We start from the raw sequence: 18,326 nt of genomic DNA on the forward strand, positions 1-18,326 counted from the left end.
ATATATATCCTGTATGCGTTTGAATAAACGTTCTTCGCTCGTCGTCCACGTCTGGCGTCAGTCATATCATGCATCATTAAAAACAATAAAACAAGCAACCAAAAATAGGTGTCTATAGAACTTTAAACAAAGATACTTTTTCGCTGTTCGCTAACATATAATACTGCAAGGCCTGAGAACCTAGACATGTAACCATAGTAGAATTCAAATAGGTTATAAGTTTTAAATTAGAACCCCCTGCCCCATCTCTTCATGCCAGAGACAGGAATTATCCTCAAGAACATTTGCAGGTGTAGTGAAAAGGTTGTGTGTGAAACAAAATCCGGATGATTTATGTATCGTCCTGGTCACTTCAACGCCATTGCCTGCTGCTCGGTGGTGTCTTCATACCAAATGAAACAGAAGAATGAGAGTTTCGGACTTGAAACAATGAGTTCATACAGAGTTAAGCAAGACCTTTCCACAAGTGCAGTGTCACCACCACTGTCACCGCCCCCCCACTCCTGTGGTGCACTGTATCTCCTTGAGCCATATACCCCTCACCCCTCTAATGGGATGCCACTGCATTAGAACAGTAACATACAGACTCGGATGTTGAACACAGGAAACACAATATGATACTATATTTGGATGCAACTCAAGCAACAACGCAGCTTTTTCCCATCAAAGGACTTCCCTGCAGCTAGTGGTGTCAGCGGATTCTAATTATGTCATAGATAGTAATCCCCTTAGACCTGCTAGCTTGACACCACAGGGTATGACAGATGATAGAGGGTTCATCATCATCAACCTGACTACCCCCACTTCAGCAAAAACAACTTTTCCTGTATCCGTCCAATTAACCCGGCCCTGTGCCAGCTGCATCCACATAATCCCCGCAAAATTCCTAACCTCATCCTAACACCTGTCTTTCTGCAGCCCCCTCCTACACTTCCCTTCACTTGGAATTCAGACCATTACCCTTGCCTTCACATCACATGCCCTGCCCACTTCTTCTCGAGTGCAACTATATTATCAGAAACGTACGTTTGTTCGCTGACCCACTCTGCACGTTTGATGTCTCTTAACATTACACCTATCATTTCCCGTTCCATAGCTTTCGGCGTTGACTTCAATTTAATCAGAACCCGTTTTGTTATGTTGCCCTTCACTTTATGCCCCACATGCGAGTACCGGTAAGACAGAGCTGTCATGTGCTTTCCTCTTAAGTGATACTGATAACTTGCCATTCATGATCTCAGAGTATGTGACAAACGCACGCCATCTCAATCTGATCAGTCTAGTCATTTCCATTTCATGACCTGGCTCTGCGGTCACTACCTGCCCTAAGTAGACGTATTCCCTTACCACTTCCAGTACCTCGCTACCTATCGCAAACTGCTGTTTCCTTCGGAGGCTGTTGAACATTAACGTTACATTAGATAATCATAGATTCCTCAGGCGTTCTCCACTGAAAGGGGGTTCACCATGACTTACTCGGATTAACCGCGACATCACGAAAGTCACAAGACACCAATGACAGAAGGGCCTTGTTCTAAAGGGCATCTGCTTCTTTTTTCTTGAGTTGTACACAACTACACTGCAATATATATATATATATATATATATATATATATATATATATATATATATATATATATATATATATATATATATATATATATATATATATATATATATATATGAAGAAGGGCATCATCCCAGCCGCACTGCCATCGCTCAGAGCGAGCGCCTGCTGACTTGAACAGACGAGAGACTCGGTCGCCGTCGTGGTTTCGCTACCGCCTGAACGTTAACCTAAGCCCCCGTTACATTTGGTGGAGGTGCGAGGTACCTAAAACACCGCCATGACGACGGTCAGCTTGATCCGGATTTCCAATGCGGTTCACTCGTCTAGCTGTGGATCCCTTCCACTGCTCCCGGCCTCTCAAAGAAACTTCTTTCGAAATACCATGGCCCCTACTGCGTCCTGGAGCGCACATCCTTCGTGAACTACCGTACTGATCCCCTCGCACCGTCTGCCGACCTCCGCCGACGTGATCGCGAGGCTGTGCATGTCCAACGACTCAAGCCATACTATGACCCGGTTGTGTTGTCGGCACCATGGTCTGCGCTAAGATGGCTCCTTTTCTTCCTGGGGCCATTGTGAAGAAGGGCATCACCCTAGCCGCACTGTCATCGCTCAGAGCGAGCGCATGCTAACCTTAACAAACGAGAGACTGTCGCCGCCGTGGTTTCGCCGCAGCCCGAGTGTTAACCTAAGCTCCCGTTATAGCGCCTACAGTCTACACTCAAGCAAATTTTGATAAATGCACAAAACTTAAAAAAGAAAAAAGATACCCATTCTTGGCGAACACAATCCTCGCCACTAGAGTCTGCAGACTTCAAGTGTGAAGTCTGTTCGGCTAGTGCCATTTTTTCGCAGGCTTTCGCATAGGAGACTAGGTTGTAGGAGATACAAGGCAGCAAAATTAGGCATGGAAAGCATCAAGGGGTGTATTTAAGTAACACTTGGGGCACACTAAACCCAATACCAACCCTGCTGGTTTCCAACACAGCTTGCCTCGCAGAAACTCATGACTTACAGAAACCGGAATTTGTCAGTAATTTGAGTTCAGAACTCAGGCAAGAAAAAAAATTGAAAACTGCAGACTCGCTCTCTCTTTTTAAAGTATTCTCCATGCCTACAACTCCATTGAGAATGCCTTCCCAGTTGGTGACTTGTTGCATTAACATTTCAATCAAAAGGGACGAAAGAAATAACATTTGGGTATATGGCGCTGTGGATGATACTTCTGAGCAACTAGCCTGCGGTTTATAATGAATAAAAAGGTGGTTTCCTGGGTCCTAATATAGGCAGAAATTTTGGTAACAGGCAATCTGCAATGGGTACATGCACAGGGAATAGTGCAAATGAACATAGCTTTGATACCTCGACTACTCTCTCTTTTGCTGAAAACGAAAAAAACCTACAAATGAATTATTAACCAGCTAACTTACATTATTATGATCCCAGAGGTTACAGTGCCATTTCAGAACTGCATCTGAACTTCAGCTCGGTCTTTCTTCCCAATTACATATCCAAGACATCGTGATGTGGATATGAACTTAATCTAGTCCAATTTTTGTGGCATACTTTTCTGTCACGTGCAAGACATCACGATGTGGATATAAACTTAATCCAACCCAATTTTTGTGGCTTATATTTTATTGTCATGAACAAACAGCCACAAATTTATCACGAAAAAGCAAGCAATTCATGTTCCAGCTTAACAATAATAAATGGGTTGAATCGCCAAGGCTCAAACACAATAATAATGCTTACTTGAAATGTAAGACCTAGGCATCTTGTTTTTTTTAGATTTTAGTTTCGAATGTGGCTAAAAATACATCCTGCAGATCCAGCACATTCATATTTAAGACACGTTTCAGCGATCTGAAGGCTCAGGCTAAAGGCATGCCGGTTGTACCCAGTAACCCAGTACATTTGTTTTTCTTCAAGACACAGCGAGACTGATTCCATCCTATCTGTGTTTTCTCAAAGAATTGATCCCACAATATTTTCCTAGCAATTTTGACTATGTGAAGCGGATACGTTAGCAACCCTAATCCAGTATGAGTTGTAGCAAAGAAATGAAGTTGATACGCTTTGGTAGCGCGAGTGGTGGCACCACTTCTTGGATATGCCCTGGGCATTTAATCCTTGCACATCTGCTCGATTTTACCCTAAGTTTCCTTCTAGCTGCTTCTTTCACTGTGGCAGTTATATCTCTGATTTGAGAATATTTACCTGCTACCCGGAATGAAGCTACTGGTGTTGAGTATGCAAGCTTCGAGTGTATGCTACGCGCCCTGTTGCACTTACACGGCAAACACCTGGTTACCTGTTGTAGAGCTTGCTTTCCGCTGTTAGTTCCAATGGGATAAATGCAGAACCACTCCTGGTTAACCGCATGTAATCATGATGTGCATGTATTTGCCCGTGTTTACACTTCAAGCAGGTGACTACTGCTCTGCTATGTCTCCAACTCTTCTGGTGTCTTCGACTGGTAGCTTTAGTTTGCTCTAGGTTGCTCTGAGAGGCGACCGCACATTCCGCTGGGCGAAACTGGCCGCTCTGACGCGCTCCGAGAAAAAAGTCGGAGCGGCTCCGAGATGAGTCCACGTGACAGAGCCACTTCCGCCATTTCGCAAAAGCGGTGCGAGGCCTCGGCGTCCCCTGCGCGTAGGCAGAAGCAAGTGTAGGCTTTTTACGCAGTAGTAGCGTCCTTGCTGTGTTGTGTTTTGCGGGCGCCGCGCTGTGCGAGGCAAAATGTCCAGCAGACGCCGGATAACTACGCAAGGAACGCGGTCTGTGTTGCTGTCGCATGACAACAGCGACTCCAGTAGCAGCACAGACGAGGCCGACAGTACTATCCACAAGGCGAGGTCAAAAAATGAGTGTCCCGTGGGACGGAAAGCTGGGGTAGCGATTTATACAGGCTAAGCGGCGACAGCCATGCAAACTGTGTGCGGCCACGTGCGGCTAAAGGTAATCAAGGGACCTTACGTGCGGCTACTGTTCACATCAGCAGCGGTGCCACGTAGTGGCTCCGGAAGTTGCGTGCCCCTTCTGCCTCCTGTGCTCCCGCTCTAAAAACTCGCTGACCATTCGACTTGACTAGTCTCGCTATGCGCTCAGAGCGAGAGCGGCTCCCACTCTGCCAGATCCTAACCGGATGACGGGAGCGACCAGTCGAAGACACAATTTTTGAAGTCCATAACTTAAATTTTTTATTCAGCTCTGTGACTAGGGAAGAAAAAACCGAAAAAGAATGTTCTGAGTTTCTCGAAAGCACATCTCTTTTCTTACCTGCATATCCCAACATCTTACAAGGGCATCGCTGCCAGTCCAGTAGTGGCTCTACCCTCTTCCTCGCCATGTGCTCAGTGGCAGACTGTAGTGCCTTGAGGTGGCCACAAGCACCTTTGTCTTGACTTCGTCAGCCAGTTAGTCGGCACTGCACCGACTGAATCCATTTCTTTCGCGAACGCTACCACGCAGAAAACGTACTGCGGTTATGGCCTCTTCCTTTTTCTGAAACGCAATTATGCAAGGTAAAGCCACAAATATGTAGAGCAAGCTTATGCTTGACTCGTTCGATACTGGTTTTGTCGACCACCGCGAAAATTTTACACGCGTTAGGCGTATTCACTCTCGCTAAAAAATTTACGTTCCCGACAGGTTTACTACAGTCCAGCATGACTACTAGGATGAAAAATACGGGTTATGGGGGCCTAACGTCCTTAAGTTTCCAGCTGGTCAGACGTCAGTTATCGTTGCTGTCGACTAATCTAGAAAACGGCCAACCGCTTCACAGCAAAACGCGGCACTACGGTTGCAATATACCGCGTTGTCAGAGCCCGCGGTTGAAAGCAAGGCGGTGGTCACATGTTAGGATTGTCAGCATGCAAACAACGCTAGTCATAATGCACCCGAGAAGTGCAAGAGAGATTTATGTATAACTAGAAATTGCACACAAGCTGATAGTTTAACCACTTGAGAAAGGCACTCGAGCGCATCGGTGCAGCTCCATTGCAGTGCCTGGGTATACATACATATGCGTGTGGTCCCATTTTTACGTGTAGCATCCAAAGTGGCTACTTAAATCCAGCGCTAGTACTGACAAAAATTTACTTACCTATCTTGGCGAGCAGTCTTCCACAAAACGGATGATAAAGCCGACAAAGCTGGTGTTTCACGCTGGACTGCACGCACCTATTCAAGCTCCAACACGGGCACGGCGAGCACACGGGGAAGAAATTTCAAATACGAGCCGTGTTTTTACATGTCACTGCGCTTAGTAGTCCGGGCCGGAAGTTCCTGTTTGTTTCCTTACTGCTGGGCACTGAAGACCAAACGGTTGTCATCACAATTTCTTGAGCATATAGAGTTTTCCATCAGTATTTTAATTTATCGGCATAAAGTGACGCAAACTGTTCTGTACAAATTTCTCAGCTAGGTATTCATCCCCGTCATTATTCGGATTATATTCTGCCACGGAATGACATTGCGCTTCGGTCTTCCAACCTGGTATATGTGGATAGATGATATGTTTGCTTTTTTTTTTTTAAACAGAGCAGTCGCTGGCGCCACCGTGACTACACTGTGCCATGACCATTCTCTGAAACCATTTTTAATGATTTCTTTCTTAATCTGGATAATCATTCTCATGAAATCCTATATTGATATTAGTTATTTGCTGGCGTCTAAGATTTCTTGACCTGGTAGTGGTGGCTAATCAAAGCAACACCAAATAGAATGAAATAATGTGGCTGGCTGCGGTATTCAGTGCAGAAACCAAATTTTGGCTGCATATTTTCTTCTTGTTAGTGATGCGCAAGACATCTTAGCGATGTAGTAAATCACAACGACGAAGGCGTGATTACACCGCAGTCTTTTCATTCCTAGCATCACCAGTACTGAACTTGGAAGACGTACACTTTTTTTCATCACTCCGCTGTGTAAACCGAAACATAAGAATGGCGAATGCCAAATGGTGATCAGTGTATAGTTATTTGCTTTACGCATCATTGCAAAGAATAAAACGCAATTAAAAGCTATCTATCTATTCTCACTATCAGCCTGACTACACCCACTGCAAAGGCCTCTTCCGTGCTTCTCCAATTAACGCGGTCCTTTGCCGGCTGCGCCCACCCTATTCCTGCAAATTTCTTAACCTCATCCGCCCACCTAACCTTCTGCCGCCCCCTGTTACGCTTACTTTCTCTTGGAATCCACTCCGTTACCCTTAAGGAGCAGCGGTTATCTTGCCTGCGCATTATATGCCCTGCCCAAGCCTATTTCTTCCTCTCGATTTCGACTAGGATATCATTAACCTGCGTTTGTTCCCTCACCTGCTCTGCCGCTTCCGGTCTCATAACGTTACACCAATCATTTTTACATATTTCGAACAAATATAACCAGCAGAAGGACGCAGACAGACACACAGCACGACGCTGGATCGTCCTGTGCGCCTCTCTCTGTGCGATGTTTTTTTTTTATCTTGCCTTTAATAAAAGCTCTCTATATATTCCTTTAAGCACACGAGCTACTGCCTATAGTGTACAACCAGGGTCAGGGAAAGAACGAGAAATACACCAGTGATACGAAAATTGCTTTTTCAGGAAAGGAAAGCGCAGTATATCTCTCTCAATTCTACGTGGACACTTGAACCGCGATGTAAGGAAATTGCCCCGCCGCGGTGGCTCAGTGGTTAGGGCGCTCGACTACTGATCCGGAGTTCCCGGGTTCGAACCCGACCGCGGCGGCTGCGTTTTTATGGAGGAAAAACGCTAAGGCGCCCGTGTGCTGTGCGATGTCAGTGCACGTTAAAGATCCCCAGGTGGTCGAAATTATTCCGGAGCCCTCCACTACAGCACCTATTCTTCCTTTCTTCTTTCACTCCCTCCTTTATCCCTTCCCTTACGGTGCGGTTCAGGTGTCCAAAGATATATGAGACAGATACTTCGCCATTTCCTTTCCCCAAAAAACCAATTTTAATTATATAATGTAAGGAAAGAGAGGAAGGTGGGAGTGAAAGAGGCGCCGTAATGGAGGGCTCTGGAATAATTTCGACCACCTGCGGACGTTCATCTTGCACTGATACCGTTTTGGGTTTCGCCTTCATCGAAACACAACCGCCGCTGTCGGGCTGGAACCTGGGTACTCTGGTCAACAGCCCACAGCGTCAGCCACCGTGGTGGTGCAAGTAGACCTAGACCGGCGGTGCAAGAACTCCAGACCGTATAGGGACACTGATCTGGCTGGCATCGACATACCAAAGCGTCTCAATAAAATATATGTTCAGTCATATCTTCCTGGGTATATTTTTCCTGGGTATATTTTCGCTCCTGCATGTCGATCCTCTTTCTCTTCTTTGCGGCTCCTCTACGAAAATTGAGGGTGAGCTTAAGTGCGCGAGGCGAAAGCCATTCTGCACCCACTTTGGCTAATTAATGACTAATTTCTAATCAATGAACGCTTGTTGGGCAGGACGGCTACAAATTCAGGAACACTGAAGGGGACGTTAACGATCGTTTCTTTTTAATTCTTATTTGTTCTTTTTATTTTTATTTCTTTTAACTTTTCTTTTAACGCATCTGCAGCTCCCTTGAAGACCAGGCCATTGATTTTCAAACTATACGACAAGAACTTTCAAGCAACAACTACCCGACCTCATTTGTGCAATCCGTGGAAAAACAGTTATGTCGGCCAGCAAGCGATACTCCTCTGTCACCCTTGAAACGTGCTGCCGTGCCCTATGCTCCCGGACTAAGCGAGGCTTTAGCACGCATCATGCGCACCTTTGGTGTTCATATCGCCCACGTTCCGACAAGAAAACTGCGCCATGCGTTGGTAAATGTCAAAGACCCCCTTCCCAAAGAAAAATATCCAGGCGTAGTGTACAAGGTTCCTTGTTCCGACTGTGACTACGCATACATTGGCGAAACCGGAAATTTCGAGAGGCGGCTAAAGGAACATAGTAACGATGTACGCAACAAAAAAGTGGATTCAAATGCTATCGCCGAGCACGCAGTATCTACAGGCCATGACATCGACTGGGGTCGGGCACACGTGCTTTCAACCGAAAAGAAGCTATACCCTCGCCTGCACTTGGAATCATTAATCATCCAAACTACTAGTCACACCCTAAACCGCAACGATGGAAATCTTAACCCAATCTACGCACGCTCCCTGCGCCCTCTTTTCAAGCATATGTAATGCCACTGAGCTGCTTGCTTCATTTCAATGTGAACAAGGCTCCCGTACGGGAGCCGAAACGTCTGTTTATGTTTTTTGTTTTCTTTGGTCGGCGCTCCTTCTTCTTCGTCAGTATATGCATTATAGCAATTATGCTATTGATAACGTCATAGTGTGACAGAATTCGCGGACGGAGGGACAACGATGAGCTATTAAGGGCTTTCGCCTTTAAAAAAATTACAGGAATGCACTTCAGTCTGTTTAAGAGCGGAAATGCGAAGGCCTTTCTTTTTCGCTTCTCCCTGAATTTTTCATTTTTTAATTTGTTTTCTTTATTACTAGAAGTTTTGTTGGTTTGTTTTATTTATTTTTATTATTTTCCCGTTCTTTACTTTAGTTTTATTTTATTTTTATTATGTTCATTTCCTTTTTTATGCTTGATAAGCCTTTTCACGCGTTTACATCGTTTTTGATCCAATCAGTCACAGAAAACCTCCTTCAAACACAAAACATAAATACCTGAAGAGCGCGCTCAAACTAAGCATTGCCGAGTACCGTAATCGTCGGTCAGTTCCTGGTCGCCAGAAAACGTTATGGAGGGCTTTAAGCACATGTATCACTGAAGAACTTTAAGTAGCCTACAATTTGCGATTTACTCATTTGAGCGTGATCTGAATTTTGCTCATTAATTGTGAGCATAAACAATGCACGTTTCGTCTGGAGCCCAGCACTGGATATTTGCCAGCTTGCTCGTCTAGTAACTCAGTTACAGTCATGGTGGAAGAAAATAATTTAGTAGTAGTAGCTCCGTTAACTTATTGAAAGTGATCACTCAAGTCCTCTTATGAGAGGTCATCATGTTTGACGAAAACATTCCAAAAGCTGAATTTAAGTTTGCCGCTTTAACTTCGCTTCCCAGGTACCTCAGACCACCCACACGTACTTCCGCCACTTCCGCTTCTACCACTTTTCTTTTTTCCCGCAAGCCGATGACAGCTGAGCCGGCTGAGGAGAAGAGCCGATCGACTCGCCTACCTTCGAAGAGCTCCAGCTCGTTGCGCACTCAGGTTGAGTCTTCTCGATAGCACTCGTTCTCATTTTGAATGGCCAGTAAGTGGCAAAAATACGGGCGGCTGAACCGGGAGGTCACCGAATTTTTACCGCGACATTTCCTCTCCCGCCGAGGGCGGCCTTGGGCCTTCCACGACTGCACGCGAAGACAGTGAAATCGATGCCGACAATGCGGACACACGCAGAAGGCCCGAAGAATGCTCTGAAGCATCCGCAGGACGAATCGGAGTTTCTGAATGGCCTCACTTGCCAGCCGATTCTGATGACAGTGCCAAATATTCGTGGTCGTCCGAGAATGATCCGTCTACCGCGCAAGAAAGCACAGAAGCAAGCCCCTCAACGACAGAAGCTGCACGAGAGCTAGCGGACATAGCTCGGAAGCATTCACTCACCCATTCGGCAGTCAATGACCTCTGTCTGCTTTTGTGTCGCCTTGTCCATCCATTACCTCGTGACGCTCGCACGTTACTGACGTCTGAGCGAAAAGCTGATGTTCTTAACGACTACGGGCATTTTCCCCTACGAAGTCAGATGATCTAAAGAGTGAAGAACGGTCTTCGCGATGTTGCAGGTACTATCGTTGACCTCCACGTGAACATCGACGGATTACCTGTATTCAAGGGCTCTTCGCTGGTCTTCTGGGTTTTGCTGTGTTCAGTGGCGAATGCAGTTGACAGCCGACCATTTGCTGTCTCTATATTGTGGCAAAAAAGAAGCTTACAAATATTGCATAGTTTTTGCGGCCATCTCTATAAGAAATGAAAAGTATGGAAACTTCTGGTGTCATCATCAAAGGTGTATGTCACAGTGTTTCACTTGCTGCAGTAATCTGTGATGCGCCAGCCTGTTCGTATGTCAAATGTACCAACTGGTACTGGTTATTAGGTTGTGACCGCTGCACACAGAAAGGAGAAAGAATTGAGCACAGGCAAAGAATCCCATGTGTGCTGCTTTCAAAAATGGAATAGGAGATATGATTCTTGCCGCACAATGGCAGACGCTGGCCACCACAACGCTGCAAGTCCACTTTTGGAGTTGCATGTGGACGTGGTGAAACACTTTCCGCTGGATTAAATGCACACGGTGTGCTTGGGAGTGGTCTGTAAGTTGCTGCAGACGTGGACTTTGAACCATTACTGCATTGTCTCGGAGCACAGCAGCAGAGCATTATGAGTTCAAAGACTGCAGCAAACAAGTCTGCCGTCAGAATTTGCTTGGCACCCCAGACACCTTGATTCCCATATCGTTGACCACTTCATGCTGCAAGCTTCTTGAACATATCGTAGCCAATTACATTAAAACATTTCTCGATGACAACAACAAATTATCGGCTTTCCAGCATGGTTTCCGCAAAGGCTTTTCTACGGTCACCCAACTTACATCCGTAATTCACAATTTCGCTCAAGTTCTGGACCATTCCGGCCAAATAGATGTCATATTTCTAGATTTTAAGAAAGCTTTTGATTTAGTTCCGCACAATAAGCTTATCCATAAACTAGAAACTATAGGTCTTCCTTCTTTTATTGTTAATTGGGTTGCGGCTTATTTATCTAACCCATTTGAATATGTTAGTATCGATGGTCATTGTTCTAACAAACTTCCAGTCACTTCTGGTGTCCCGCAAGGCAGTGTCCTTGGGCCATTACTGTTTCTTATCTATATTAATGACATTACAGACATCATCTCTCATCCTGTTCAAATTAGGTTGTTTGCCGACGATTGTGTTTTGTTCAATGAAGTTAAAGTTCAAGACGACCAGATTTTACTTAATCATAACCTACACAATGTTAGTGAATGGTGCGTTAAATGGGGGATGGAACTAAACGCTGACAACACAGTATTTATGCGGATTACTAATAAAAGAAACAGTCATTTCTTTTCATATAATCTTCCCACTCGGCACCTTTCAGAAGTCAAAGAATACAAGTACCTAGGAGTAACATTAACGAATAATCTTAGTTGGAATAAACATATTGAAACCGTATGCTCTTCTTCATTTCGCAATCTCTGTTTTCTTAGGCACAAGTTAAAACTAGCTCCCCCTAACGTTAAGCAATTGGCATATTACACCATGATTAGACCAAAACTTGAGTATGCATGCACTGTTTGGGATCCTCACACAAAGACTAACATTAATGCCCTTGAAAGAATTCAGCGCAAAGCAGTTCGGTTTATATTTTCTAAATATCGCACCACTGACTCACCATCTGCTCTGTTGCTTCAACATAATATACAGTCCCTTGAAACTCGGCGTAGAATACTAAGGTTAAGATTTCTCTTTCTATTGAAAACTAACAAACTGTCAATGGCCTCCGATTTGTATCTCCAACCGATAACGTCCAGGTCAACAAGAAACAGGCACACTGAATCGTTAAAACCTTACTTTGCCAGAACTAACATATTCAAATTCTCTTTTTTTCCCCGCACCATTACCGAGTGGAATCAGTTACCACCATCATCAACAGTTGACGTTGATGCCATTGAACAGGCTGTTCATTGATTTTTGTTTTGTGCTTTTTTGTATTGTGTTTATTGTGCCCCTCCTGCCAGGGCCCTTCACTGGGCCTGCAGTATGTCCTAAATAAATAAATAAATAAATAAATAAATAAATAAATAAATAAATGAATTGGACCGACGGAAGGCAGTGGAGTTTAGGTCCTTCCTTCTCTACAATGGTCCTGTCGTGCTGCGCGGTTTGCTGGACAACAACCAATACAAACACTTCCTGTGCCTTCATGTGACGATGTGCATTCTGCTCAGTGATGTTCTTGCGACAGAGATGAACAAGTTTGCCTCAGATCTCCTGAAGTATTTTTCACAGCAGTGTGGGGTGCTTTATGAACGTGAGTTTCTGATCTACAATGTACACATGCTGTGTCACATTGCGGAAGACGCCTTAATTTATGGGCCGCTGGAAAATGTTAGTGCCTTCCCATTTGAGCACTGTTTGTGGTGAGTTAAACGGTTGTTGTGCACCAGCAGAAAGCCACTTGGACAGGTGAGCCGCAGAATTTCCGAGTCGGCTTATTCACCGAGAGAACTCCCACCGACTGTGCGCTTGACAGAAGTATCATCCTTGAAAGGAGGTGTAGAGAAAGACTCGTGTTGCTTAATAAGCAGTGGCAGCATTGTCAGTCTGACAGAGGTGTCTCCGAAGTTTCTTCTTGGCCATGAGTTTCTTCATGCAACGAACCTCTATGCTCCGCTTCCATCAGAACAGCTCAAGATTTTCCGCACAGATAATGCTTCACGTGAGATAAGGATGTGGCCTGTGGGTTCATTTCGCTTGAAATGTGTGAAAGTTGTATGGAAGACTGGGTTTATTTTGTTTCCTCTACTTCGTCATAATTAATCGCTAAGACTATATTACAGTTTATCTTGAGCATTGTGTTCCATCTTCATATCCAGCAGAAGTCTATCATGGCAGAAGTGTATTCTCAGTGTTGTTTTTCCGCTCCATTATCATATTTAGCAGAAGTTTATCTTGGCTTAGTGTTTCATAGGTAGTAGCTGTGTACTTTGAGTGTTGTTATATCATAGCTGAATTATCTGAGTGTTTTTCTTAACTGAGTGTTGGGGGTTGCAGGAAGTAAAAATAGCAATTATTGTTCTGTTCAAACACAATAGCTACTTTTGTGTATCTTCTTCATGAGTTGTAGTGATAACGGTGGGGTACACATGTTACCTGTGCTCTTTCTGTTGCAGACACATGCTTCATGTCTTTCTAATGTCTACTGAACTGAGGACGTCTTCTGGCTAGTGTTCACAGATATGCTATCTCGGTCTGGCCTACATAGGTGTGTTTGAGGTGAACACACTGATGGTTTGTAGAGAAAAAAGACCACAACTTCAGACAGGACGTAAGACCACTTCTCTGTCTTGCGTCCGGTCTGAAGTTGCAGTTTCTTTTTCCTCTACATCATTTCTGACCAAGTGGCCCAAAACTTCCCCTTGTGAAACATGGGTCAGCTGCATAGCAAAATGAGAGGCGACACGCTGAGTAATGTGGGCTGTCTGCTTAGTGTTAACCGCGGTTGCAGGTCGATGCGCATGGCACGTTGCTTCGCTCAAGTTGCAACACGGCCGATGCACTGTTGGTGTAGCTGGGACTATCTATGAAGGTTTCTCGTGCCAGAAATAAAAAGCCTCGTCTCTTAGGGTTGTTATCTCTATCTCCAGAGCTTCGGGTAGCACAGCCCTAATATGTCTTGCCTCTGCTATTATTTGACAGCATCAGTTTGCACAAAATCGGTGTTCAATACCCCTTGTCTGGATTGCCAGTGCCCCTTGTGCTACTACTTTACTGTGATAGTGCCTTCTCTTCTAGTACAAGTGATGATGCATGATTTCCCCTGTTTCACTTTATATGCTACGTGATTGAAGTGCTTTGGTGGTGCGCGTTGCCGCTTTTTGTACTCGGTGATTTTGTGCTTATTGCAGGCTCTGCGTTTTTTGCCTATGCACTGTGTCACAGTGGTCACGGTGTCATTCGCCACTTAACATAGTTGGTGGAGGAGCCGGTTGTATGATTGAGCCATGAAGCTTGAAGTAGTCAGACCGGCACAGAGTCACATAGGATGGCTAGCGCTCCTTCAGTAGTTATGGTGTCACCCTGATACCCCGGCATGTTTGGGATTGACGACACAGATGTTGATGACTCGCTCTGCTCATACGTGCCAGTCATCATCTATAACATGTAGGACCCTACACCGATGCCGGCGAATGTCATCTTTTACCTTACCGGCACTGCCAGGGTGTAATATGAAACACATGAGAATGAACTCATGAGCCGGGACACCTGTGAGGAAAAACTACGCATATTATTTGCAAGACCTGATGCATGGAAGGTAACCTCGAAACAACAACTGTCGTCGCGCGCCCAGTCCGCCACAGAGGGCTACATACCTATATTCTGGATGTCCTGGCGCTTCGCCACAAAGAGGACGTTGCTTTGACTCAATCAGACAGCGTGGGCTGCAATGGCATTGTGTATGATGCTTTTCATTTGTTTCTCTGCAAGGACTGCACTATCTTTGACACCATCAAGGAGTGCCATCGCTTCGAGCAAATTGAAAGCTGCTGCATTCCGCAGCTGTTTTCTCGGCTTCCTAAAACAGTAGCAACCCCTTCCTTTGAGGACCAGCAGCTACCACCACGTCCACTCTTTGAAATGCCTGCCTTCGCAGACGCAGTCGCAAGGATTGTGTGACTTAAATTAGAGGCCTTTGTGCCTATCCCAGTCATATGTCTCTGCCTATCGTGTTGCTCATCCAGGCATTCGTGTAGCAAGAAGTTAGCAATTGGAACCTCAATCCAGCAGTGTGTGTGATCTTGGTTGCTCAGCTGGCACTGAGGTTCCAACCACCAGTATCCACCCCCACTGTTTCTCCGGAATCCCGCAGACAACCGACAAAACCGCTTTCACTACTCTCACATAGGCTACATTGTTCGGCACTACTGCAGACAATAGTCGCATCCTTATGGCAACTCCACTAGTCGCTCTCCATGCCTTTCACCTCCCCACAGTGCCTTCACCCTTAGCTCCCACCCAGACTTTTCCTGCCGCTTCTCATCACAAGCTCCACCACAGACCTCGGAGGCATGCTTCTCGCCGATTTTTCCTCTTGTTGTCGCTTCTAGGCTGTTGCTCTCAATCCCCACAGTCGTCTCATCTCGCTCCGATCTGGAAAACTAGCTGATGCAGCCCCCAAAGGTGACGCTGCATATATGCTTTCATGGACACTGGCATGCATGAGTCCGCGATAAGCTCCAACTTTCACCTCTGTCATCGCAATGTCTTTATTTCTGCGACATTTTGTCCGTGCATTGTGGATACTGGAATTCTTGTTTCTGACGGCCAATGCAGCGCTCGTGCTGCTACTGCTGGCCACGGCACCCCAGCTTGTTTGGCCGTTTGACACATGTGCGCCCATAATCTGATTCTCGGTTTAGATTTCCTGTCGGAATATTCACTTCTCATTGGCTGGTTATTGGAGTACTATCTTGAGGTCTCATTATTCGATAACTTCCTTGTGGGCTTCCCACCTCTAATATTCTCTGAAGATAATGTTTTTCTGCCATCTGAAACTGCATCCTTTGTTGCCCTGTACCCATTGCGGCCGGTTCCTGATGGTGACTATATCGTTGCACCTATTCTCGATATATTGCTCATCTGCAACGCTGCGCTGCCCCTTACGTTTGCAGCTGTCAAGGCCAACACACTGTTCCTACCAGTTCTGAATTTCAGCGTCTGCCCTTTAGTACTTCCATCCGCAATCTGTGTGACCATGCTTTCTCGCCTTTCTTGTTGCCAAGTCGCTGCATTAGATGCTACCCTAGTTCGCGGCCCCGATGCCACCCGCCAGCATTTCCCTTTCTCAACAGACGTGTTCACTACCATGTAAGCCACTGACCCCTCACCTGCCTAATCTTCCTAGCTTCTCACGCTTTTCTCGTCTTTTTTGGACATTTTTAATCTGCATAAAGCTGCCCTCGGTCAAGCTGTCAAACATCACATAGGAACTGGTGGTGCCCCTCCTGACTGCTGGCACTCCTACCGTATGTCTCACCCCAAGCGCCAGGTTATCTGAAACGAGCTAGTAAAGATGTTTGCCAAGAACATTATTGAGCCTTCCCACAGCCCTTGGGAATAACCAATGATCCTCTAAAGAATATGGCTCTTGACAGTTCTCCTCGGATTACTAAAACCTCAATAATATTAACCAAAAAAGATGTCTAGCCATTGCCACTAATCAATTGCACCCTTGATAGTCTCTAAGGTGCCAAATTTTTCTCCTTTTCTCCTCCACTGGCCTGTGCTCTGGCTGTAGGCAAATCGCCATGGGTGAACAAGACCGCGAGAAGATGGCATTTGTTGTGCCGGCTGGGCTGTATGAATTTAAGGTTATACCTTACGGCTCATGCAATGCCCCTGCCACCTTCAAGCACATGATATGCACAAATAGCCCCACCTAGCGCCTTAGCAGCACTCTTACCGTTATGCTCGCAATATACATTTCACTGGATCTTCGAGACGGGAATACTGCTTTCGCTTACGTAACATTTGCAAAGAACTCTTCCCTTCATTGCACTTTGGTTGCTCCCTAGTCTATCTTTTGTACGGCGAAGAGCCCCCGGTACCTGTGGGCACTGCTTCCTATCTTTACTGGTGTACTTTCTGAATATGCCCACGACGTGATTGCCAGTTACGACCAAGCCCACCATCTAGCATGCTCCCGACTACCCGCCTCGCAGAAATCACAGCAGGACTATTACAAACGCCTTCACCACATGGTTTCTTTCACCCCTAGCTACCTTGTCCTGCTTTGGTCACTATCTCGCTGCATCAGGCTCTCTGTGCGGTGCTAGGTCACTGCCGTCACCTATGAGATCACTCCGGCCTTCTTGGAGACTACCTTCGACCTACCTGAACCTGATATTGCGCACCTCTTGTGCCTCAGACCCTACCAATCACTGTGCCCTGATGTGCCCCAATCTGACTACACTGCGACTATGTTTTGTGCCCGGAAGGCTATGCTGCGGATAATCAGTGACATCGAAGTGACCGAAGTGTTTCAGTGGCCCATGTTCCTGCTCTCAGTGCTCGCTGCTTTTGTGCTCAGTGCGGGTTCTTTGTTCATTGCCTGCGCACCATGTCCAAATCATCACTGCATCTTTCGTCACGTACCGTGTTTACTGTAGTAAGTCAACTTGAAAGTAAGTCGACCTCCCCGCCGCGAAATTTAATGTCCGAAAGAAAAAAAAGGACGTTCCACAATGAAAATTTATTATCCAGAAGCTCCCCACTTGTGTCGTTGTCCTCACTGGTAGTGCTCTTGTCATCACTGCTGCGGCCCACAACACATTCGTCATTGAGTGAAATTCCACACTTTGCAAACAACTGTATCATGACATCACGTGGAACAGCTGCCCATGCCGAGAGTATCCACCCGCACACAGCCGCCCGTGAGGGTGTATTCAATCACCCTGTTGGCGTAACTTCCCTGCCTTCCAAAAAGCGTCCAGATTTTGTCCCACGGAAATCTCATCGCATGACATCACAGTCGAAAATTTTGCGCCACTGCCGCCGCCACGCCCACACACCACCCATTCAGAAACGTTGAACTGGTGGCCACTCGTGAACGTTTTGTTTCTTCAACAAAAATAATGCGCGGCCTGCAGTGAATAAACACCAAATGCTTTTTGGACCGGAGATCTTATCATGATTGACGAAGCACGTGGCTGGCACTCAAGTCAAACGTGCCAACACCAAGACCTGAAGAACAAACCTATTGCTTGAAAAACGCGTATTCAGGACAGAGCTTAAATCATGGACTCCGAGAGCCCAGCACAGGCATTGATTCATTAACAACGTGTGGATTTCTGGCACAAAATTGCAGGCACTGTGAGTTTGAGCCGACCAACGGTGCTACACATCTGCTTGGTACGGGAGGCGCCTAGTTACAATGTGAAATCTGTAAAACCTTCCACATTATAGGGAAGGTGAAGATTG

At 45.8% G+C, this 18,326-nt stretch overlaps 1 protein-coding gene across 1 annotated transcript in view; it reads left to right on the forward strand.

The window, feature by feature from the left end:
* The window catches only part of LOC144111919 (uncharacterized), a 67,858-nt gene extending 58,115 nt beyond the window's left edge, over positions 1-9,743 (forward strand). The window contains exons 5-7 of the mRNA XM_077645006.1: positions 4,987-5,040; positions 5,118-5,148; positions 9,663-9,743. Of these exons, the coding sequence (XP_077501132.1) occupies positions 4,987-5,040; positions 5,118-5,148; positions 9,663-9,743 (166 nt within the window). The remainder of the gene's footprint in view (positions 1-4,986; positions 5,041-5,117; positions 5,149-9,662) is intronic.
* Positions 9,744-18,326: the final 8,583 nt, after the last annotated feature.

Source organism: Amblyomma americanum, unplaced genomic scaffold (genome assembly GCF_052857255.1).
Source record: "Amblyomma americanum isolate KBUSLIRL-KWMA unplaced genomic scaffold, ASM5285725v1 scaffold_13, whole genome shotgun sequence".
NCBI lineage: Eukaryota > Metazoa > Arthropoda > Arachnida > Ixodida > Ixodidae > Amblyomma > Amblyomma americanum.